General features: G+C 45.8%; 1 protein-coding gene across 1 annotated transcript in view; it reads left to right on the plus strand.

Annotated features, from left to right (window-relative positions):
* HYDIN (HYDIN axonemal central pair apparatus protein) overlaps window positions 1–24,828 on the plus strand; it is a 446,593-nt gene that overhangs the window by 164,324 nt on the left and 257,441 nt on the right. Inside the window, exons 10-12 of the mRNA XM_065567801.1 lie at window positions 8,338–8,437; window positions 13,870–13,988; window positions 16,726–16,949. Of these exons, the coding sequence (XP_065423873.1) occupies window positions 8,338–8,437; window positions 13,870–13,988; window positions 16,726–16,949 (443 nt within the window). The remainder of the gene's footprint in view (window positions 1–8,337; window positions 8,438–13,869; window positions 13,989–16,725; window positions 16,950–24,828) is intronic.

The following is a 24,828-nucleotide window of genomic DNA, read 5'->3' on the forward strand; positions in this document are numbered from 1 at the left end:
ACATTCCAGCAATAATGCCACATTAAAAGGGTCCCTAGGAGAGCTGTCTAGTCTATTTGAGGGTAGGGTTCCTCTGGGCTCTTAGAAAAATTGGATCTGATTGTGCCTTAGGTTCTCCCAGCACCTCCTCTGTCAGTAATTTGAAGTGTCACTGTGTGGCTTTCTGAAGTGTACCAAGTAAACACACCTAAAGGAGGCGTATGTATACCCCATACACCGGGGGTGTGGTGTTCTGTCCCATCTAGTGGCACTGAGACCTCTTAGAGAGATAATGGGTCTGCTCTAATATCTAGTTGGCTTTTGGCTCATGCGGTAAACTCCAGAAGTCCTAGGTTCAGTCCTGCCTGCTGACAACCAGGTCTGTCTGTCAGTGTTACAAGCTGGGGCTTGTCCAGGATTTCAAGTGGGAAGTCTCTGAAGCTCGGGGTGCGCTTTGATAACAACTGGGGTCTGTCAGCATTACATGTGCATGATGTGCCTACATTTTATATAGTTTTTTATGAATGCATTTATATTTAAAATGATAAAAAGGAGCCTATCCAAGGATGTAGGCACCCTAACATTGATTACATGACAGTGAGATCCTAGTAGCATTGAAATAATCAGTCTGTCAGGAGTCCAGACAGACAGCTACAGACATTCATTTCCACCCCTCTACCATTCTGGGAAGCGCTCCCTCAGCCCTCTCCCCAAACCCTCTCAAACAGGTAGCAGCATTCCCAGAAGGTCACCAAATGCAGGCTAGTTTGGACCAAGAGGGAGAGTAAGTGCTGGATACCAGAACCCACACAGAGAATGCCCTGCCAACCACCCTCTCTAGTGAGGGGGATCCAGTTCCGATGCCCTGGATGACTGCAGCTATGGCAGTATGATCTAGATGAGAGAGTGGTCCTCCAGGCAGGCTGGTTGCAAGCCATTTGGAGTATGTTCACACTCCAGCGGGGAGCTGGATAGACAGACACGTGCAAGCTCTGCTTAAGGTGGTATGCTAAAAAGAGCAGTGTGGAGGCTGAGCTAGCCACCCAAGCTCAGACCCAGAAGGTTGCGCAGGCTTGTACTTGGGTGGGTAGCTCACAATGCCATTTATGCTGCAATGTTCCTGCTGCTGTTGTTAGTGGGCTAGCGCAAGTGGAGCTAGAACGAGTTTGTCCATGTGGGCTGTGAGGCACCGGCCCAGCTGCAGTGTAGACCTGCGCTCGAGCACCTTAAACTCCACCTGGAGACTAACAGCCAGCCAGAGCAGATCCTGATCACTGGTGTCATAGCCGTCTAACACAATGCTTTGCCAAACAAACACGTTTACGCATTTCTACAGCAGTGTCAGTCTCCAAATAGCTTTCTGGTGCAGCCCCAGGTACAGCACATTCCAATGGTCTAATCCTGAACTAACACAAGCATGGATAACAGTGGCAAGGCCTGCATCCAAAAGGAAATGTAATACCTTCCTAGCCAGACACATGGCAGGTGCATCTCCTTTTTTGGAGCATGCACTCTGAAAGCTTCCTGGAAATGTTCCCTTGAGCTAGCTGGACTGAATGAGAAGCCATGTAACGTTCTTTACTATCCAGTACACTGGACTCAAATTCCCTGCCTAAAACTGTCTGTGGTGCTCCACTATGAATCAGAATATTCCCTCCAATTGTCTGCCTTTGGGACGACCCAGTGGTATTTTTGCCCAGCTGTATGGAGTTCAGTACAGACTCTTACAAAATGCTGTGTGACTATTGGAGATTGGTACAGATGCCATAATGGAGGAAGTGGACAAAGGAAATAAAAGAGGCACTAAATGCATAGGGCCAGGTCCATCCCTGGTGCAACTCCAATTCAATCCATGTGGCCTATGCTTTGCAAGTCTATTTACAGCAGAAGAAAAACTGTGGAGAACAGAATTAGGGCAGCAGGCATTAGAAATCCAGAGGAACTACCCCATCACTGTACCGTGACACAGATGGATTCCAGAGTCACCACAAGCAGATGGGATTCACCCAAGGGAATTACATTTACAGGAGTGAAGGGGTGGGACTTTCAGAATCAAGCTCGCAGATATTGAAGTTGTCATAGAGCAAAGGCAGAGAACAAAGAGCATTTAGGGAGGCGGATGTAAAGCTATCTTTAAAAAAAGAGCAGCAGGTGTGATGCTGGTAACTGCAGATTAGTTGATTTGACCTCTGTTCCAAGTAATATAGTTAAATCAATCATTACGGATAACATGGTAGGGTGGTTCAGCTGGAAATGAGTTGCCAGGCAGACATCAGCGTTGGTTTGTGGAAGGCTAAATCTTGTCAGCTAAATCTGATTGACTTTTGTGAAAGGCCGATGAAATGGGTAAAGGAAAAGCAGTCATCATTTGTCTGGATTTCTGTAAAGTGTTTGATAAAATGTCACATAGAAATCTTGTAGATAAAGCTAAGAAGACAGGCATTGATCATCTGGATTACAAATTGGCCATTGGGAAGGCCGCAGAGGGGAGTTGGATATGGAAGGAAAGGAGTGGAGTCTTGCATTGCTGGGACCCATTCCAATTTGTACATAAGGCATTTGGAAGGCAGGAACAGCTGTTAATGGTACAAACTACACCTCTACCCCGATATAACGCGACCCGATATAACACAAATTCAGATATAACACGGTGAAGCAGCACTCCGGGGGGGGGGCGGGGCTGCACACTCCGGCGGATCAAAGCAAGTTCGATATAACGCAGTAAGATTTTTTTGGCTCCCAAGGACAGCGTTCTATTGGGGTAGAGGTGTGCCAAGGATGTCAGGGATCGTCAAGGGGATGTGAACAGAGCAGGGAAATAGGACAAAGCCCGGCATAGTGGAGAGCAGCAGCCTTGAAGTTACATTTTGGTGGGGTGATAGTGAGTGACGAATTATATGGCACTGGGGAGCCAGCTGGTTGTCTCCAGGCATTTGAAAGTTTGGGGTTTTACTAGGTGTGGCATTTCTGTAAAGGAAGCACTGGACTGTTTGAGAGTGTTAGCTGGACTCCCTTCAATACACTTTCAACTTTCACTCTTAAGCAAATATTTTCTTGGGGAGTGTCAGGTGATATGTTCACTTTCTTCCATGTCCACCCCCTCCCTTTCCTACATATTTCTCTCCTGTGTCTGCTTTTCCATCATTGCAGGCCAAAACAAGAATCACAGCAGGAAATGAATGCAATACCGGGAGACTCCCAGCAAACGGGGCCATGTCGCTCCACCGTCCTCCTTCATCTTTCCTCCTAGCCAGGTCCAGTCTGTCTGTCCACTCAGCCTCTGGAACTCACCCTATCCCCCCACCTTCAGATAGTTGGTGGTGGTACCCAGGGTTTTCAGAACCCAAAGCAGTGGTAACTTAACCGTTTTTCTCCAGGCGGAGTGAGGAATAAATCAATGGGGGCACAGCTCATCCATCTAATAAATGATTGGCACAAGCAAAGTCTGAAATGGTTCTGAGGGATCAGCGGCCAGGCTTCCGTCTGACTGCTGGGGAACATAGGTGTCAGATCCTTGCCCAGAGGAAAGCTTCCTTGGACTACTTCAAAGCACTTTCTAACTAAACGTTTTATAATTTTTCTCCAAACAAAGCACATGACTCATAATAGCCTCTAATAGGCTAACAATTTCCCTAGCAACTGCCAATAATAATTCGTCTCCTTATCAGCAAAGCATTTCTAATCCTAACAAAAATAAAACTTACATATTAGAGGCACCTAAAGCAATCCTTCTACAGTATTTTCATGGAACTTTCACTTCTTCTCCCAACCTCCCATTCTGATAACAAAACTGCAAACATGCAGTTATTTGGCCTTGCCTCTTAGGCCTAAGATTTTCCTAGCTACGTGATGTGTGGTTTTCAGCTGGCAGTGGCTTAACATACAAAATTGCTGACTGCAGTACTGTCAAATTCTGGAGTACGCTAAGGAATGTCAAATTCTGGAGTAACCGTTTCCCATCTGTTTCTAGAGCAAGGAGAGAATCTGGTTTAATGGGGCTACAAGCCAGGGCCCCTGGGTTCCATTGACTCCCTGTGTGACCCTGGGGAAGTCACAATCATATTTTAAAGGAATTGTCCTTTTTCGATCCAATTGCTAGTCAAAGTTTGGGGCCCTGGGAATATTCCAGCTGGGAGCATAAATTGATGGAGTCTGGTATGCTATTTGATGCAGTGTTGCTTATTTACAAGGAATGTACAAAGTTATGTGCCTCTGAACTCAGAAGCCACTGAATAAAAGGAGCAGTTTGTTAGCTTACAGCCCTCGAGTCCTTTAGCAAATATGAGACCCAAACGTTCTCTCTTGATTTCTCCAGGGTCACTGCTCACATTTGCTTTTTCGCCTCTCTGTCTCTCTGTGTTCTTGTCCTCCGTTTTTGTGTAATCTCTCTTCACACACACACACACACACACATCCCACACACCCCTACCCAAAACAATGCTCAGGGCGAGTTCATACAGCTCTGTTGTCTTTGGGGGTGGCTTATGCTTACAGGTAGGTGTGAATTCACCCTTCAATTAACATATCAACCTCAACCCATATCAAGGTTTAGCGCAGCTCATAACATTTAGGTGTCTAACTTCCTGAATGGGATGTAGACAGGGTGACCAGATATCCCGATTTTACAGGGACAGTCCTGATTTTGGGGTCTTTTTCTTATATAAGCTCCTATTACCCCCACCCCCCGTCCCGATTTTTCACACTTGCTGTCTGGTCATCCTAGATGTAGATGCCTATGTATCTTTACAAATCTGGTCCTTAGTTTTTCTGTGCCTCAAGAGCCCCAGCAAAGGGGGGTTGTGAGGATAAATCCAGGAAAGATTGTGAGGTGCTCAGATACTTTGGTAATGGGGCCAGAGAAGTACCATAGAATAGACAGAGAGATTCCCAGCTCTGACACTGACATGCTGTTTGGTCTTGGGCTCTGTGTCTGTTTCCCATAGTGGAAAACAGGAAGAAACCCATGTTTCCCTCACAAAAGGCTTGTGAAGCAACATTTGTTAGAGTTTGTGAAGTGCTCTGAAAACCTCTGATGGAAGCAGCTGTTTTTTAATGTAGCCCTTTTTCCTAGTTCCGGCTTTCAACAAACTGCAGTGTCTTTATTCAGAGCCAGCAGTGTTAGCATCTAAGTTGTGCTAAGGATTGAAGCACCCAGAGAATGAATCTCACATGGCACCATAGCTTACCTCTCCTTACCTTGATCGCGTTAATGTAGGTGGTAAATAACAGCTCACAATCCACAGGCCAGTCACTTGAAATCCAGACCTGTTCACAACGGGAAAAGACTGCAACTTGTTTTGGGGGGCACTAATAACGAGACTAAATTGGCGTGGCCTGAGAGCGTCTGCTGACTCTGGCCTGTTTACCACGTCTATCCCTGGCTCTAGACCCAGCCTCCCGAACCTGTGTCCTGTCGAGTCTGTCTCCCTATCAGTCCCATTACTGAGCTTGGAAATGGCGGGGTAAGAGTGCAGTGTCAGTCATAACTGTGTCACAGACATGCTGGCCTTGGATTTCATCAAATCCCAAAGTCAGCCAAACCCACTCAGCTAGAAAACCACACTGTTGTTAGCAAGGGCACCGGTACTTTTTAATTCTCTCTCTCTTCTGTATACGTTTGGTTTTGCTTATGAGTTTCATTGCACTTGCTTCCATTACACCTGTCAGCCTTTGAGTAATGAGCAAGCCAGCTTGAGGAGAGTGGGTTTTAGGGCTCGACTGGCTCGCAATCCACACGAAATCGACAATAAAACGGCACTTTGTTGTGCAGTCAGTCCAAGAGCCTGAGCCTGCACCATTGTAGTTACAGGAGATTTTCCATTGCTTTGAATGGAAGCAGGATTGAGCCCTAAAAGTTCCAAGCCTGATTTGGATTTCACCGAAGTGTAACTAACCCCATTGGAATCAATGTAAGAGTGAGCCTAGCTGGACAATGGGTTCTGGACTGATCAGGTTTCTGAGGCGCTCTAGGAAGCATTCCATCGGGATTTTTGCATTTACTGCTGTGTAGCTCTAAGGAACTGAGTTTCCTTGACACAGCTCCTTTTCTGATGTTTTTAAACCCTGCTGTGTTGGGTTGAACATATCCCCACCTTCCTTCCCCTGAAACGGCCGAAAAATACCTGCCCTGAAGCAAGCTGCCATGACTGAAAGGTGAGGCTGAGAGCTGGGACTCACAAAGGAGTAGTGTTTGGGCTATGGCAGAGGCCATGGGTTCATGGAGGAAAGCACACTGCCTGGACCCTGGCCTGAGAGGACTTTTGCACCTGGGCTGAACAGCACAAACGTTAAGAGACACAACATTTAGCTTGCTTTGGACTCACTGGGTTGTTATGGTGCTGACTCCCGGTGAGCCAGAGGTATTTGCTGCAAGTTAACCCTTCCAGCCATCTAGAGGAAACCTTGTTTGACATCTGCAACTGTGTCGTGCCTGGCTATGTGAAACCCAAAGTCTGCTGAACCCTGACAGCCCCAGGCCCTGACATAACTCTCCATACTCCTTGGCACACATAGACCCACACTGACAGTACCCTAACGCACCATCACCAGTTTGCTGTCTTGTATGGTAGGTCCTACAAACGCTAATGAAGAGAATACCATGGATTGCCCAGGGTGACAGTTTTGAAATAGGACCATTCTCACTTCTCAGTTGCCATTTGCTTTCCTCTTTCCAGTGGCAACATCCGTGTTCCAGTTGCAAGCCTGCGGGCATCCTGTTTTCCTCTGCTTTATACCCCCATCCTTTTCTAATACCTCCATCATGATCATTGTCCTTCTGGCCAGAGGTTAAGTGATTTTCTCGTCCAAGTACATCAGTGATTTTGCTTTTATTCAGCTGATGGGTTGGTATTAGGGCTAATTTACATGAACATTTGGTCTGCAGCAAGCTGGTGTGTAAATCTACTCTGTACTGCTCGTTGTGCTCTGAGTGTCTATGTGAGCTACTGGGCAGGAACAGGTCCCTGTGCGCAATGATCTACCCCCATTTTGAAGCAGCGTAGATCAAAGCACGAGGGAACTGTTTGGGCACATCAGCAGGATGCACACAGACACTGGTGTGAGGGAGTTTTACACTCCAGCTTGCCACGAACTAAGCGTTCTTTGCCTTTAAGGGACTGAATCGGTGGGCTCTGCAGCTTTCTGCTCTGAGGATCACGACAACCAGGATGGAGAATCCGATCTTACTGCTTAGCCACTGAGACAGCGCTGACCTAGTCCTTTTAAAGAGAAATGTACAAAGTCAGAGAGCTGTTCAGATGTACATTAAGCCTCATAGTGTGGCAAACAAAATTTGCTGCATACTGCATGTGTCCATACACCTGCTCTGTGAAGTGCTAGAATTAGTTATATTTAACTGGGGGAATAGTAGAACAAAGAGCACTGAATAATTATTACAGACTTGTATTAACTAAGCCAGGGAAAACGATCATTTGTGCCTCAGTTTACCTCCCCCTGCTAGATTAAAGCCTCAGACAACTTGGGCTGGGTTTTGTTTTGTTTGGAGCCATCGGTATAGATTTTACATTTCGTTAAACTTGTGTAAATCCATAGTAACTCCTTGGAAGTTGTTGAATCAGGGTGAGATCAAAATTGGGCCCAATGGCTCTATAATGAAACGAGCTGCTGTCTATGGTTTACAGGTAGTATGCAGTATTGTTGTACCCGTCTCGGTCCCAGGATATTAGAGACAAGGTGAGAGAGTTAATATCTTTTATTGGACAAAGTTGTGTTGGTGAGAGAGACAAGCTTTCAAGCTCCATAGAGCTCTTTTATTCATAACTTTGCTAGACACTAAAAATCATGGACTGAATAGAGACACTGCCTTCATGTCTATAGCAACAATCTATAACCCACTAACAATCCCCACCAACTGCTCCCCCCCACACTTCCTTTCCTCCTTATGACGGGAGGGGTGTTAACAGGCCACTTCACCTTGCATGGTTCCTTGAAACATGTATTAACTACTTATGCTAAACAATCTGTTCCACCTTGTCTTTAGCGGTGACACTCTGATTAAGTTTCCCAGACCTGAAGATGAACTTTGTGTAAGCTCGAAAGCTTGTCTCTCACCAATAGAAGTTGGTCCAATAAAAAGTATTACCTCACCCACTTTGCCTCTCTATGGTTTACAAGGTCAGTCTTCTAAATTTCTCTAGTATGCTTAGCCAGGCAGTAGCATCAGGATATAATATTCATGCTATCCTTGTTATTTATTGGTAGAAACCTATACCATGAAGTGCTATTAATAAGGCAGTTATATTTACAGTATGTTTAATAGTAAATCCATGCCTTCAGTTTTGTTTTTTTTAACGTGTGTATCTGTAGTTGAAACTACTCTATCCTTCTTTTTTGTTTTAGGAAGGAGATGTTTGGCCAAATTCCACAGCTGAAATTAATGTGATCTTTAAGCCTCGAGAAGCCAAAGTCTATCACAGAACCATCTACTGTGACATCTCAGGTACAGCATTCCCAATGGCACAATAAGCATAACATACCTATGTGTTTGGTTTTCATGTCGTGGGATTGCCAACACTAGCCCTGGTGTGAGGCTTTTCTGGTGGTGCTAAACTACCCCAGAGGCAAGGCTTCAGGATGCAATGTCTGAAGTCACTAAATACACTGAGATCATCTAGGTCAAAATAAGGTCTGTCATTGTGTTATATGGACCACATAATATAGTAGCTTTCACTCAGATTTTCAGACAGTTACAAACTTGGCCTGTGGCTCCCAATCATTGCTTGACTATGGCTCATATGGCATGACTGCATACATGGCAGGGCCCCGTCCTAAAGTCTGTTGCCATGCAGCCAAGCAGCAGCCCCTCTCCCTAGGCAGTCTTGCCGAGCCTTACGGAATGGACTGGCACGTGTGTCAGTACTAGCAGGACCAAGTCCTGAAATCCTAATGCTTCTCTCCCTGCATGTGGGTGGAGCGGAGAAAAAGTGAGTCTAGATCAGAGGTGGACAAACTACGGCCTGCGAGCCAGATCTGGCCCGTCAGGGCTTTGGACCCGGCCTGCGGGATTGCCACCCCTGAGATGCTACAGGCCCCGCACTGCTCCGGGAAGCAGCCGGTACCACATCCCTGCGGCCCCTGGCACCGCCCCCCACAGCTCCCATTGGCCAGGAACGGGAAACCGTGGCCAATGGGAGCTTTGGGGGAGGTACCCGCAAGCAAAGGCAGCGCGTGGAGCCCTCTGCCCCCCCTCCTCCAGGGGCCGCAGGGACATGGTGCTGGCCGCTTCTGGGAGTGGTGCGGCATGGGGCCAAGGCAGGCAGGGAGCCTGTCTTAGCCCCACTGTGCACTGCTGCCACCCCGGAGCCGCTCCAGGTAAGCAGCGCCGGGCCGGAGCCTGCACCCCTCCCCGAACCCCTCCTGAACCCTAACTCCCTGAGCCCCCTGCCACACCCCAACCCCTGCCCTGAGCCCCCTCCCACACCCCAACCCCCTTCCCTGAGCCCCCTGCCACTCCCCCACACCCCAACTCTGTGCCCTGAGCCCCCCTGCATGCCGAACCTCTCCTGTACCCCAAACCCCAACTTCCTGAGCCCCCTGCCGCACCCCCAACCCCCTGCCCTGAGCCACCCTGCACCCCAAACCCCTCCTGCACCCCAACTCCTTGCCCTGAGCCCCCTGCCACACCCCGCACCTCCCTGCACCCCAATCCCCTGCCCTGAGCCTCCTTATAGACCCTGCACCCCCCTGCACCCCAGCCCCTTGCCCTGAGCCCCTTCCTGCACACTGCACCCCCTGCCCCAGCCCTACATTCATGGCCCTGCATGCAATTTCCCCACCAACAATTTCCCTCAGGCCAAAAAGTTTGCCCACCCCTGGTCTCGATGCATGCAGCCCTCTAGGGACCGAGTGCAATGGTTTCCAGGCCCCGTGCAGTGGAGGCTACCCAGCATTTGCAGCTGAGAGCCACCTGTGTCCTGCTCCCTTTGACTGTATGCACATCTCAGCGGACACTGGCATGGAAGCATCTTCTGCTAGGAGTGACTGATTCACTGTCCCTGCCTGTTACCCCTTGTGGAGACAGCCATTAAACTCTGCTGTCTGAAACCAGCATGAAACATTCCCGGAACTGGGCAGTTTCTCTTGGGCTTGTTGCCTGTCCTGCCCAGCTTGCTGTAAGGCACTCCTATCCTGAGCTGAAGGCTGTGGAGGGGTCAGTGGAACATTGTGGGTTTCCTAGTGGAGTATTTCCCTGTCTGGGGGTTTCTGAGATGGAGGGAACATCAAGCCCCTGAATTGATCTGTTGACAGCCAAACTCCCGCTGAGCTGCTGGATAGTATAATCTGTGGTCTGTGCACAGTCATTTGTTGACTTCCATAAGGCTTTAAACTAAAGGATACAAATGTCATGCAAGTACTTTTTACTTACATAGTAATTGCATGGGGTTTACTTGGCAAACATCACCTCCAGTAATTAAAGAGGGCTTCTGTCTTCCCATCCACCAGCTGCAAGGGTTGGTCTTCACTCCTCAGCCCTACTGAAGGAAAGATTTGTTTGAAAAGCCCTTGCCAAGGAATCCCACGTTTGACATTCTGCTCCTTAGCCTGGGCATCTAGGTCTCCCACCAGTGGAGTATTAGCTTTCTACCGGAGTCCCCCGGTGTGCTGCAAAGGGATTCCACAGGCTTTTTCCTTGCTGACATCTGGAACAAAATCCGGCAGTCAGGGAAGAGCCTTAATAAATGAGCAGATTGCAGAGAGAAAGGAGAAAAGCCGCTGCATGATGCAAGCTATTTACAGGCGGGGGAAATCCACCCAGTTAGACTGACAGTAATAGCAGAACTAGAACTCAGCAAATAATTGCAGTGATTAAGAGGAGGGATGGTCTTGTGGTTAAGGCTCTGGATTGGGACTTGGGAGATCTTTGTTCTTCCACAGCTTCCCTGTGAGAGCTCAGGCAAGTCACTTACTCTTTCTGTGCCCCAGCAGTCCATCTGAAAAATGGCAATAACAAACCTTCCTTTGTCTAACTATGTAGATGATAAGATCTTCAGGGCAGGGAGAGGGGCTCTGATCTTGGCTGAGGTCTCCAGGGGTAACTATAATGCAAATAATAATCTTTAATCAATTATTCATTGAATTTTGCATCTTATTCTAGTTCACAAATTTCTCTTGTGTATTGAGTACCATTCACAAATTTCCTCAGTGAATAATGCACAGAGTGCTTGCAAGCAGCTCATTAGGAATCTTTGCAGTTCTTACTTTATTAGGCCCTGATCTTGCATTAGAATTATGCAGGCAAATCCCTGCACCTCCGTGAGTGGGGCTCTGCATAGGTCCACTTGCACAGAGGCCTTGGCTCATTACTGTGTCTTTCTGTCTCTGGATCAAGTGATTGCGTAACTAGCCAATACAGCATAGCTTGCAAATTTGACAGTTAAGGAGAGAGGCCATTTGAAATTTGCTTTTGGCAAATATTTGAGCTCAGAATAAGCTTTTCTAGGTATACATGCTAGTAAAACTTAAGCTCTGAGTGTTTGTCGAAAACAAACATGGAAGAGCTGCGAACAGTCCAATTAAAATTCACGTTCAGATTTGACTGAGTATGTACAGAGATTTCTTCCACTTTTCCATTAGCTCAACACAGCACATATCCGGGTTCTGTACCCTGTGAGGTAAGTCAGGAGGTATTAGGAAAGGAAGTAGCCTTTTCATAGGTAAGATTGCATCCAGCTTCCATTGTAAAGCCCTATTTGAGCACCCCTTGTAGGACTGAGCCCTAAATTAGATCATATGGACTCAGTATGGAAAAGCTCCATTGGATTCCTGAGTCTAGTGCCAGTCACTCCTTTAATTTAATACTCTGGTGCTATGTCCATCCCATTTATTTGCACTGTAAAGAATAGCTAAAATGAAAGTTATAAAGAAACCACAAAATACTGTTTTTCCATAAACAATATTTTTTTATTTAAAAACCAGGTTAAATTTGTTAAATGACCACAGTCTCCTTGCCTTGCCTTGTCATTTATAAAACCCAAGGACTTAAAAGCAAGGAAGTGACCATTTAAGGTCACTATAAATCTTATGCCCACACCGACCTGGATTAACCAATGTGTCCTCTATGCACTTGCACAGGGCTTCCATCTCAGGGGACCCCCCCCCCCAACAACCAGCAAAATACCCTTGCATCAGAGCGCAACACCACTCACTCAGGTTTGGGCCAGCCCCCTCCCCACCCTGCCCCTGTCAGGACGGAGGGAGGAGTGGCTGTGCCAAACCTGAGTGGTGCAAGAGCATGTGAGTGCGGCTCAGGCAGCAGGAGTGAACGGAGCTGGCTGGCCAGGACTGGGAGGATCCGCCCTAGCCTGGGATGGGAGCTGAGCATTGAGCTGGGGGCAGCGGGCGCTTTTGAGTGCTTAGGAAGGTCCCAGAGATGGTGGGGGTGGGGGTAAGGGTGAGCTGTAGGTGGGCTATGGGGTGAGGGGTTGGGAGTGAATGGGGGATGGTGGGGGGAGTTGTGGAGGATGTGTGGGAGTGGGGAATGTTGGAGGAATGGAGGTGGGGGGTCAGGGTGTTGGGGGTGAGTGGGGGATGTTGGAGGCTGTGGCCAGTGACATTAAGGTGTTGGGAGCTGTGGTGAGCAGGATGTATGTCAGCACTGCTGGGATGTGTGTGAGGGTGGTCAGGATAGGTGGGGCTGGTAGAGGGTTGATGGTGTATATGTGGGGTGGGAGGGGGATTCAGAGGGCTGTGGGAGATGGGAGGGAGTTTCAGGGGGCTGTGTGTGGAGCAAGAGGGACATTCAGGGGGCTGTGGGTGGTGGGAGGGGCATTCAGGGGGAAGTGGGGGCAGGAAGGGCATTCAGGGGGCTGTGCATGGAGCAAGAGGGGCATTCGGGGTGTGTGAGGGGCTTTCAGGGGCTCTGTGTGGGTTGAAGAGAGAGGGGCATTCTGGGCCTGTATGGGCCTGGGGTGCTTGGTTGTCTAGTTTAGGGAAGATGGGGGACCTAATTTCCATAGTGCACAGGCCCCCACAATTCTGTAACGGGGCCTGTGCCCACATATTATTCCCATCAAATTCAAATGGCTATAGGGCAATTCACTAGCATGCATGGAGTCCAAGTAGGATTCTGACAATGCTGGCAGCCAATTCTATAGTAAACTAATTAAAGATTTATTAGCTAAGAAAAAAGAATTGCAGTTATTGAGAGATTAAAGCAGGTAAAATATAACAATAGATAAATGACAGTTTGTAACTCCAAGTGGTGGCAATGATGTAATAAACTGCCAGTTTCCCAAAAGTCTTTCAGGGCTACCTAGAATAATTCTGGGAATCTCTGTCTTCTCGTTCAGTTATTCTGTCCTGTTAGAATCCAAACAGTCCAGAGACACAGGATCTTTCTTTGAATTGTATTTATAGTCTCTTCACACAGAAAGCAAGCTGAGAGTGTTTCTATTAACATGGCCTTTTCCTTTGATGATGGTGAGTGAGGAAAGCACTTAGACCTTTGACCTCTGACTATATATATATATATATATATATATATATATATATATATATATATATATATATATAATGACCACTTGCTGTGAAATTAGCATTTTTGTTAATTTATAATAGCAAGTCCTTCATTAGCTTTTCACAAGATTTCTTTGATGGGTAATTTAGTTACAAGGGTGTTTACCATGTGAATGTTTGCTATTACATTAGGACAGGAACAGATAAGCAAAAACAATACCAGTAGCATTCCACTAGTTTTCATGAAGTTTAAAACATCTGAATACACACTTATACATCTAACCATTACTTTGAGCTACACAAGTGAATTAACCTAAATACACGCTAGCAAGCCAGGGTCACACTGGGCTTAGATGGGACTGACCCAGTCTGGCAATTCCTATGTTTTGTTTATTGAAAACTGGATCTTCTTCACAGGCCGTGAGACCCGGCTCCCCCTGCGTATCAAAGGGGAAGGGATGGGCCCCAAGCTGCTCTTCAGCTTTGACCAGCTAGATATTGGAAAGGTCTTTGTTGGGTCAACACACAGTTATGAGGTAAGCAGATACAGCAGTGCTGATAGGCCCATGGCATGTGAACTACAGAGTCTGACTGCTTCCTATACAGCCAAAGGTGAGCTAATCCTATAGAGTATGGAGACTTCTGAACCCCAGAGCTTTTGGTAACTGGGTCATTTTGATTTGAGAGTGGCTGGGTGTCCTGAGCGCAAGCTCAGAATGAGCAAACCCTGGGCTTCATCTACCTTTGAATGGTGTGTATGTTCCCACTGCTTACTTCTAGGGGCACATTTCTCCTCGCTGTATCCTTAGTGCAGGGTTTCTACGTCTGATGTGTTTTATGGCTTGAGCAGCACTTTATGCACTAAAATAGCATAAGGACATAGCTAATCCTCTGCAAAAAGACTCTGGTAACTTCAGTAGACTGGTTCAGACCTTAAATGCAATGCACCTTTGTGCTATGGCTGTTAAGAAGACACAGTGTCCAGGTCTACACTACAAAGTTTTGTTGGCCTAGCCATGTAGGTCAGGGTGTAAAAATCCATGCCTATAGATGACGTAGTTCTGCCGGCAAACTCCCCAGTGTAGATGCAGCTGTGCTGATAGAAGAGTTCTTCTGTCAGCATTGCTGATGTTGTTAGGGGAGGTGATGGTACTATGTAGGCAGAAGAACTCCTCCTGTCAGCTTACATGGTGTCTATGCTAGAGGACTATGCTGACAGGTTTTGTACAATAGACATGGCTAGTAGCTGGAACAAGCTTGCTGCATGTGAACTCAGTTTTGTGGAAGTCCATTCAAACAACCCTCAATTCAGTACATCCTTCAGCTTCCTGAGGTTAAGGGAAATGCCACTTGATCTATTGACTGCAAATTACCACTTGCAAATGACTCTGAATGCTGTTCATTGCCCATCAATCTCTTCCCACCCCTTGCTCTCTTTGCATTGAAGACTTTAGGAATCAATCTGAAAGAGTTAAGAGTTTCTGCAAGTGAAGCAAATATTAGCAATGGCATCAAATATGAGCAAAAATGAAAAACACAGCAACCTAAAGAGGTATTAAATGAGGCAATGCATCATGTTGGACATTTTTGAAAGCCCTGCTGTGGCGGGGAAGGACATGCTTAAGGTGTTCCTTCACAGAAATATTTTGTACTCTGTGCATTTTTAATGCTGATGCCTTATTGCTTCTCTCTCTATCAATTATTATTTTCCTTACCTGAGACAAATTTAAACAACTAGATGTTGCCCTTAGTCAGTGTTGTTCTTGGCAGCTACACAGTGAGTAAACTTCAACTTAGGGGTAGCTTATATTAGGACCTGGTGTAACTAAGCAGTAAAATACATGAGAGTGTGTGTGATTATTTTTATTCTTTCCTCAATGAGGAAGAGGAGGGTGTGCAACTATTCTTTGCAGCAGTACCAGAATTTTAAAAAACAAGTCACATTTTCATGCTTCTCCCTCAGTTTCTTTGCTAGATTCTACAAGGACAAAAGGGAGCGAGAGATTGTAAAACAGATGAAATGTGTCTGTGGAAATGGCAGGAAGTCACCCTGCAGCACTGAAGAAATTTATAATTTTGCCTAAGGCAAAATGTATCAGTGAAACAATGTGTTTGACAGTAGTGGGGACTTTTTGACCAGTATAAAGGGTATGATCTGGAGAGAAGCTGAGGCCTGCATCTCTTATTCAAGACAATGGGATTTGTGGGTGCCCAGCAATTTACAGAATCCAGCCCCAAACTTACAATGTGTCACAAACAATTGGGAAAGTCTTAGATTGTGCTTGTGAATATTTATGAGATTAAAATTGTTTGGAACAGGTCGTGCTGGTATTTGCCCTCCTTGTTCACTGGCCTTTATAGTTTAGCTAAGACAGAGCTGATCCAACAAGATAAAGGAAAATAAAAAAGGTCTGTATTGAACCAATACTTTTGGATACTTCTGAAATTAGCAATACCGGGTTTCTGAGCACTACTTAGCTTTATACAATAAACAGCAGATGCCCTCGTCACATAAAAAGAAAGGTGTCCAGCAAAATAAGATAAGTAGGTTAATAAAAATGAACTCATAATATTTTGCATTTCTGTACTATAGAAGCTTTCACCTGAGGACCCCAAAGTGCTTTTCAAAGAAGGGATAAACAACCATTTAATAAATACAAGACTAGTCCCCAGAAAAGGATGTCTGAAAAATGTGTCTATCTAGCTATCTAATCATGACAAGGTCATATTTTTTCTATTTGCAATCTGGTTTATGCTCCCAGTTCTAAACAAGAACAGTGGGCATTATCAGTGTGATAACCCAGTCCACCCAAGCCTGCAAGGTGCCAGGTTCCCTCAGCTTACTGGCTATAGGGGGAGTGGAATGCATTCAGCATGTTGCAGGATTGGCACCATCGGGAGCAATATGATTGTATGATGTTTCGTCAGAAACAATGTGACTGTTCTTTGCTGCTCTTGGGGACTTTTCTGAAAGCCCAGATATCTGTGTTCAGTATCTATCTTGTACTGCACAGTCAGTTACAGTGGAGGATATTCTGCTCTCAGTTGCACTAGTGTAAATTCAGAGCAACTCTCTGGATTTATTTGGAACTATTGCAGATTTAATTGAGTGCGGAATTTAGCCCAGTGTATTTCCCTTGGCTTCCGACAGGCAGCGTCTTGTCACTTTTCCCTTTTCAGATGTTAATCATTTAATTAGAAAACAAATCAATTCAATCTGTGAGAAGTAAAGGTTCCTTGTATATTTCCATTCCTTCCCTTTTACTGCTGCAGGCAATCCTATGTAACAAAGGAGCCATTGATGCCCTCTTTAACTTGATTCCTCCATCTACTGCACTGGGCGCCTGTTTTACCCTTGACCCCAAAGAGGGCATCATTCTGCCAGGTGGACTTCAAGCCATCCAGATCTCCTTCAGTTCCACCATCCTGGGGGAGTTCACAGAGGAGTTTAAATTCAGTGTGAACGGAGCCCCCGAGCCTGTGAACTTAACTATTAGGTAAGCTGGTCTATAATGAGTATTCATTAATAATTGGCATTTCTGTAGCATCTTTCATCTTAGGACAGTTTTGATCCTCAGCACCCCTGTGAGGTAGAGTATGAATCCTCATTTTACAGCTGGAGATACTGAGAAGAGCAGAGATTTGTCCAAGGTCACATCTTAAGGAACCAGTGTCAGAGCCAAGACTAGAACCCATGATTCCTTATCCCCTGCTCTAACCATTTAGACTCCATTGTCTCCCGACTGTGTGCAGCATTCATATGGTGAAATGTAATGCTCTGTGAGAGGGGAAAAGTTCCTGCAAGCAAGGACCCCAGTCTCCTTCATTTTCTGCTCATAACTAAACCAGGAAGTTACTGGTCCTCAATAAACCAGCAATAGCTGGGGCTTCCTTAAAGATCAGGCCAATCAGTATTTTTGATTTCAGAATAATCTGTTTGCATAGACTTCTGCAATGTGATAACTCCCTTCTGAGACCATTACCTGGCCTCATGCAGAGAGCTGCAAAAAGGGTACTAGTGCTTTCAGTAGGATTGCTCATTCTGGAGAACTGCTTGAGGGAGGATTGTACAGGAAATAGTCTGGCCAGCGAGAACTGGGGTAGCTCATAAACTCTTAGATTTCTAATAGTTGCAAGGCCTGTTCCGTTGGAAGTGCACAGTGTCCCAGCTGTAGTTCTGCAGGGGTTAGGAGATGGAGGAACTTAAATCCTTAGTCGTCAGGGTAATAACACAGGCTACTGCTCAGACCTTATCAAACGGAGTCATTGTGCCATCTCAAGACTCCTTGGGTGTCAGATAGGCAAGTTTCCAATTCTGGAGCAACCTAAACTTTGGTGGGCTTAATTCACTGGGGAAAGTAACAGATAGTCTGATCCTTCAATGTGCTGAGTGCCTCAGCCCCCATTGAAATAGATGAGGATCATTTGAGGGACTGGACCTGCAGCCAGGGAAACCAGGGAACTCTACGCAGTGAGGTTCTGGCAGCTGCCAGTGCTGCAGAGTGGGCTCGAGCATGGTCTGTTCTTTTAATATGTTGTTAATGATTCATACAGAAGCACAGCAACATCTACCGTGCTCTAGTATCGGCAATGATTGTGGTATTTCCTGTTCTTAGCATAGCAAGGCCTGTGGTAATCCATAAACCTCAGCCAAAGAAACATTGATTTATAAGATCATTAATTTTGCAGATAGCACTAATATAGGGGGAGAGGTGCAGATTCAGAGAAGAATAATCTTCACAGTCTGAATGAATGAGCTCAGTGGTGGAGTATGAAATTTAAGGGCCGATTCTGCTACCCTCTCCAGCCCCTGTAGGCTGCTCTGGTTGTGTAGAGGGGCCTTACATGAGCTACAGGAAGCTGGGGAGCAGGTGGGAATGTTTTGCAGTCACATTTTTCCTCCCCCAAACTGGTTATGGTATGTCTTTGCAAGAGCCGGGAGTGTTTTTGCCTTCTAGCAAGAAATAACACTTTAAACGTGTACCTAGGATGGAGTTGACAGAGTTGGCATCAAATACTTCCTGTCTTGTGGGACCCATAGTTGCACCTGCTTCCCCTCAGTACATGGCTATGTAACTACAATATCTGGTGAAAGGGGTGGTTAAAGTGGGCAGCCATCTTTCCTAAGTGGACTAGGTCATTCATTTGACTTGATGTATGTTTGCTCATATTGCACTTTAACTCAATCACTTACCATCCTAACTTCCTTTGTCTCCAGAATACTGGAGCGTGCTGTTTACTCCTGCTTCCTAGACTCCCGTTCCTTTCAGTGTGGCTGCTGCCCCTTCATGTTGCTGGAGCAACCCCCTTCAGGGTCAAAAATGACCTTCTAGCTAAATCAAAGGGTCACTCCTTTAAATTAATTCTTTATAATCTGTCTGCTTCCTTAAATAGTCACTCCCTCCTCCATTTTATTTCCCCTCTTGGCTCGCTTCACTCTTTGATCTCTTCTGGTTCACCTCCTATTTCGATAATTGTTCCTTCAGCATCTCATTTAATGGCTACTCATAGACTTTAAGGTCAGAAGGGACCATTATGATCATCTAGTCTGACCTCCTGCACAACGCAGGCCACAGAATCTCACCCACGCACTCCTGTAACAAACTCCTAATCTATGTCTGAGTTATTGAAGTCCTCAAATCATGGTTTAAAGACCTCAAGGTGCAGAGAATCCTCCAGCAAGTGACCTGTGCCCCATGCTGCAGAGGAAGGCGAAAAACCTCCAGGACCTCTGCCAATCTGCCCTGGAGGAAAATTCCTTCCTGACCCCAAACATGGCGATCAGCTAAACCCCAAGCATGTGGGCAAGACTCACCAGCCATCACCCAGGAGAGAATTCTCTGTAGTAACTCAGATCCCACCCCATCTAACATCCATCATAGGCCATTGGGCATATTTACCACTAGTAGTCAAAGACCAATCTCATCATACCATCCCCTCCATAAGCTTATCAAGCTTAGTCTTGAAGCCAGATGTGTCTTTTGCCCCCACTACTCCCCTTGGAAGGCTGTCCCAGAACTTCACTCCTCTGATGGTTAGAAACCTTCGTCTAATTTCAAGTCTAAACTTCCTAATGTCCAGTTTATATCCATTTGTTCTTGTATTCACATTGGTACTGAGCTTAAATAATTCCTCTCCCTCCCTGATATTTATCCCTCTGATATATTTATAATGAGCAATCATATCGCCCCCTCAGCCTTCTTTTGGTTAGGCTAAACAAGCCAAGCTCTTTGAGTCTCCTTTCATAAGACAGGTTTTCCATTCCTCGGATCATCCTAGTAGCCCTTCTCTGCACCTGTTCCAGTTTGAATTCAGCCTTCTTAAATGTGGGAGACCAAAACTGCACACAATATTCCAGATGAGGTCTCACCAGTGCCTTGTATAATGGTACTAACACCTCCTTATCTTTACTGGAAATATCTCGCCTGATGCATCCCAAGACCACATTAGCTTTTTTAATGGCCATATCACATTGGCGGCTCATAGTCACCCTGTGATCAACCAATACTCCGAGGTCCTTCTCCTCCTCTGTTACTTCCAACTGATGTGTCCCCAATTTATAACCAAAATTCTTGTTATTAATCCCTAAATGCATGACCTTGCGCTTTTCACTATTAAATTTCATCCTATTACTATTACTCCAGTTACAAGGTCATCCAGATCTTCCTGTATGATTTCCCGGTCCTTCTCTGTATTAGCAATACCTTCCAGCTTCGTGTCATCCGCAAACTTTATTAGCACATTCCCACTTTTTGTGCCGAGGTCAGTAATAAAAAGATTAAATAAGATTGGTCCCAAAACCGATCCCTGAGGAACTCCACTAGTAACCTCCTTCCAGCTTGACAGTTCATCTTTCAGTATGACCCTTTGTAGTCTCCCTTTAACCAGTTCCTTATCCACCTTTCAATTTTCATATTGATCCCCATCTTTTCCAATTTAGCTAATAATTCCCCGTGTGGAATCGTATCAAATGCCTTACTGAAATAGAGGTAAATTAGATCCACTGTGTTTCCTTTGTCTAAAAAATCGGTTACCTTCTCAAAGAAGGAGATCAGGTTGGTTTGGCACGATCTACCTTTTGTAAAACCATGTTGTATTTTGTCCAAATTACCATTGACCTCAATGTCCTTAACTACTTTCTCCTTCAAAATTTTTTTCCAAGACCTTGCATACTACAGATGTCAAACTAACAGGCCTGTAGTAACTCGGATCACTTTTTTCCCCTTTCTTAAAAATAGGAACTATGTTAGCAATTTTCCAGTCGTATGGTACAACCCCTGAGTTTACTTATTCATTAAAAATTCTTGCTAATGGGCTTGCAACTTCATGTGCCAGTTCCTTTAATATTCTTGGATTAAGATTATCTGGGCCCCCCGATTTAGTCCCATTAAGCTGTTCGAGTTTGGCTTCTACCTCGGATGTGGTAATATCTACCTCCATATCCTCATTCCCATTTGTCATCCTACCATTATCCCTAAGCGCCTCATTAAAGACTGAGGCAAAGTATTTGTTTAGATATTGGGCCACGCCTAGATTATCCTTAACCTCCACTCCATCCTCAGAGGTTAGTGGTCCCACTTCTTCTTTGTTTTCTTCTTATTTATATGGCTATAGAACCTTTTACTATTGGTTTTAATTTCCTTTGCAAGGTCCAACTCTACATGGCTTTTGGCCTTTCTCACTTTGTCCCTACATGTTCTGACCTCAATAAGGTAGCTTTCCTTGCTAATCCCTCCCATCTTCCACTCCTTGTAGGCTTTCTGCTTTTTCTTAATCACCTCTCTGAGATGCTTGCTCATCCAGCTTGGTCTACCACTCCCACCTATGAATTTTTTCCCCTTTCTTGGGATGCAGGCTTCTGCTAGTTTCTGCAACTTTGACTTGAAGTAATTCCAGGCCTCCTCCGCCTTTAGATCCACAAGTTCTTCAGTCCAATCCACTTCCCTAACTAATTTCTGTGGGAGATCTGTTATGCTGATTGCCCTTACACAGAGCAGTACAGGCCTAAGCCTGAGCAAGACTGAACAACACAGTTTTCTGCCAAACTCCATCAAGGGTAATGGCCAGAGGAGGGAGGGGGAAGAAACAATGCAAACTGCTTTAGCAATATAATAACCACAAGTTTATGAAATACATCAAGAAATTGCTTTTGCAAAGAGCTGATCACTCTTGCAGTTGTAGCTATCTGCAAACTTTCCGATTCCAGCTATCTGCAATATTATCCAATCATAGATCGTCTTTAGGCGTCCCATGGTAACCCCCCTTAACCGAAACCCCCCGGAAAATAACATGTGCCTTGCCGAGAAATGTACCCAAACTGGTGCCAAGTACCACCCCTAGGGAAAACCACCAAGTGCCCCTCTACCCAAATAAACACCCAACTCTTGGGAAATAATGAGGAGGATACCGGGTGGAGGAGGGGAGGGGGCTGACCCAAACCCCAATTTCTTAACTCATGATGTATTGTTTGTACTTTGCTTGCGGTTTAATGAAATAAAAACCCGCCTGCGAGCGGTCCTCGGGGTGTCAGTCTTCGGACTGCACCCCAGTGCACTGGTATGTATGCCAATAAACTGGCCTCAGGCTTGAGTCTTTGAACTAAAATCACTCCGTGGGGTGTCTTTGACCACAACATTTCCTTAATTCTTTAAAGTTAGCCCTTTTGAAATCAAAAGCCCTAGTCCCAGATCTATTTTTGTTTATTCTTCCATCTAGTTTGAACTGAATTAGCTCATGATCACTCAAACCAAGGTTGTCCCATACAACCATTTCTTCTATGAGGTCCTCACTACTCACCAAAACCAAATCTAAAATGGCATCCCCTCTTGTTGGTTTTTCAACTACTTGGTGAAGGAATCCATCAGCTATCGCATCCAGGAAAATCTGAGCCCTATTATTATTACTAGCACTTATCCTCCAGTCTATATCTGGGAAGTTAAAGTCTCCCATGAATACACAATTCCCATTAGTGTTTACTTCATTAAAAACATTAAAGAGGTCTCCATCCATATCCAAATCGGATCCCGGCGGTCCTGTAGCACACCCCAAGCCACTATCTCAGGGGAGGCTCTAGTAGCTTTCTTTCCAATGTGATTTTGCCCAGACAGTCCTGTCTTATCCATTCCATCCCTTCTTATTTCTTTACAGTCTACAGTCATTGATATACAATGCTACTCCACCACCTTTGCCTTTATTTCTGTCTTTCCCTAAACAGCACATAGCCTTCAATACCTGTACTCCAGTCATGACTACTATTCCACCATGTTTCTGTTATTCCTATAATATCTGGTTTCACTTCCTGCACCAGTAGCTCTAGTTCCTCCGTTTTGTTACCTAGGCTCCTCGCATTAGTGTACAAACATCTTAATTTTTGCCGTTTGGCTTCACTGACATCCTTTACCCGATTAGGCACAGACATTCTACCACCAGTATCACCTATTAGACTGGTATCTACACTAAACTTCCTCCTTATGTCCATTCTCATACCCACGGCTGTATCCTTTCTTACTTTGTTTTCATCCCTCTCAATGTTAAATTCCGGCGTGGAAATTACCTGACATCTCCCAACCATCTCCCCCAAATTCCTAGTTTAAAGCTCTCTTAATCAGTTTGTGCCAGCCTCCATCCTAGAAATCTATTTCCCTCCTTACTCAGGGGAAGTCCATCCCGAGAGAACAGTCCTCTATCCATGAATGCTTCCCAATGGCCATACATCCCAAAGCCCTCCTTATAGCACCACTGCCTGAGCCATTTGTTGATCGCCATAATCTTGTCACACCTTTGTTGCCCTTCTCTAGGAACAGGCAGAATCCCACTGAAGATCACCTGAGCCTTGATTTCCTTAAGCGTCTTCCTTAGCCTGGCATAGTCTCCCTTGATACGTTCCAGCGAGAATCTAGCCGTATCATTTGTTCCCACATGAAGGACAATCAGCGGATTCTTTCCCGCTCCCGTTAGGATCCTTTTCAGCCTCAGGTCCACATCCTGTATCTTAGCACGCTTCTGTTCTCTGGATCAGCTCTAGTTACAAGGCCTGTCTATTCCTCTCAGTAAGGAGTCCCCAATCACGTAGACCTCCCTTTTCCTGGTGATGGTGCGATTCTCCGATCTATCCCCTGTTCCTCTGGCTGCAAGTCCTCTCAATTCCTATTCTCCCCTTGCAATCCTCCGCAACCCATCCCGTATCCTCCTAGGGCTCATATTTGGTGTTGTTATCTCCATTGATTCTTCCCCTCTTCCTATAGGACTAGCTGATCTTCTCTTCTTCCTTGTCCTCTCTCCTTCAGCAACCACCTGCTGTGCCCCTTCTTCATTTTCCAACTCCACAAACCTGTTCCTGAGCTCTATTTCTCCTTCACTAGCCCGTCTTTTCCTCTGCCTGGTTCTCTAAGTCACATGCTTCCACTGTCCACTTTCCTCACCCAGCAGTCTCTCCTCAGAGTTTTTTGGTCCTGCTTCCATCTGCAAGTCTGAGCTTTTCCCTTCAGCCTCCTCATGTCTTTGCTCCATCATCTGCTCGAACCCCTTCTAAACTCAACCAGAGTTTCCACCTGCATCTCCAATCCTCGGATCTTTTCTTCCATCAGCTCTATCAGGCGACACTTCATGCAGATTAAACTCTTTTCAGGTACCTCCTCCAGGATCAAGTACATGTCGCAGCTTCCACATCCAGTCATCCTCATTGTGTCTTCCACAGCTGCCTCTGTATCGGTCATAGCCTTCCCTGTTAGGGAACCTGTTAGTCCGGGAAACACAAACCAAACCAAACCACCACCACCCACAGCAAAACAAACCCCCAAAGGGCACCAGAACACACTCCCTTTACTAGCCTGTCTATTCCTCTGCCTAGCTCTCTTAGTCTTCCCCGCAAACTCCCACTGAAACTCCCCTGTTTACAGCTCTGTTTGCTGGCTCCTGTGCTGCTGCAGCTGTCTCATCCTCCCCTCTTTGTCTTCTGTTGATGTCCCTCAAGTTTCTGTTTTCAGCCCCTTCCTCTTCTTTCTCTGTATGCTCTCTGTGACCTCATCTGTTTCCCCGGATTCTACCATGCTTCTGAGCCACGGACTCCTGTCCAGCCCTGATATCTCCTGTTCCACCAGTTCCATAACACAAGCTGCCTTTCTGACGTCTCCTCCTGGATATCTACCCACCATCTCGAACCTAGTTCCTCTAGATCTGGATTTCGTGGGCCAAACTCTCAGCCTCACTCCAACTCCTTTGCATGGCTCTTATTGCAATGGTAAGGGACACTTCCCTGGCTAGCCAGGAATTCCTGACTCCCTGGTGGAGCAGAGCCAGTGCATCAGTGCTATACCTCCCACTTACTTCCCTTTTCCCACCATAAAGCCAGGGTGCCTCTTCACTCTGGCTACTTAC

This window comes from Chrysemys picta, chromosome 14 (genome assembly GCF_011386835.1).
Source record: "Chrysemys picta bellii isolate R12L10 chromosome 14, ASM1138683v2, whole genome shotgun sequence".
Taxonomy (NCBI): domain Eukaryota; kingdom Metazoa; phylum Chordata; order Testudines; family Emydidae; genus Chrysemys; species Chrysemys picta.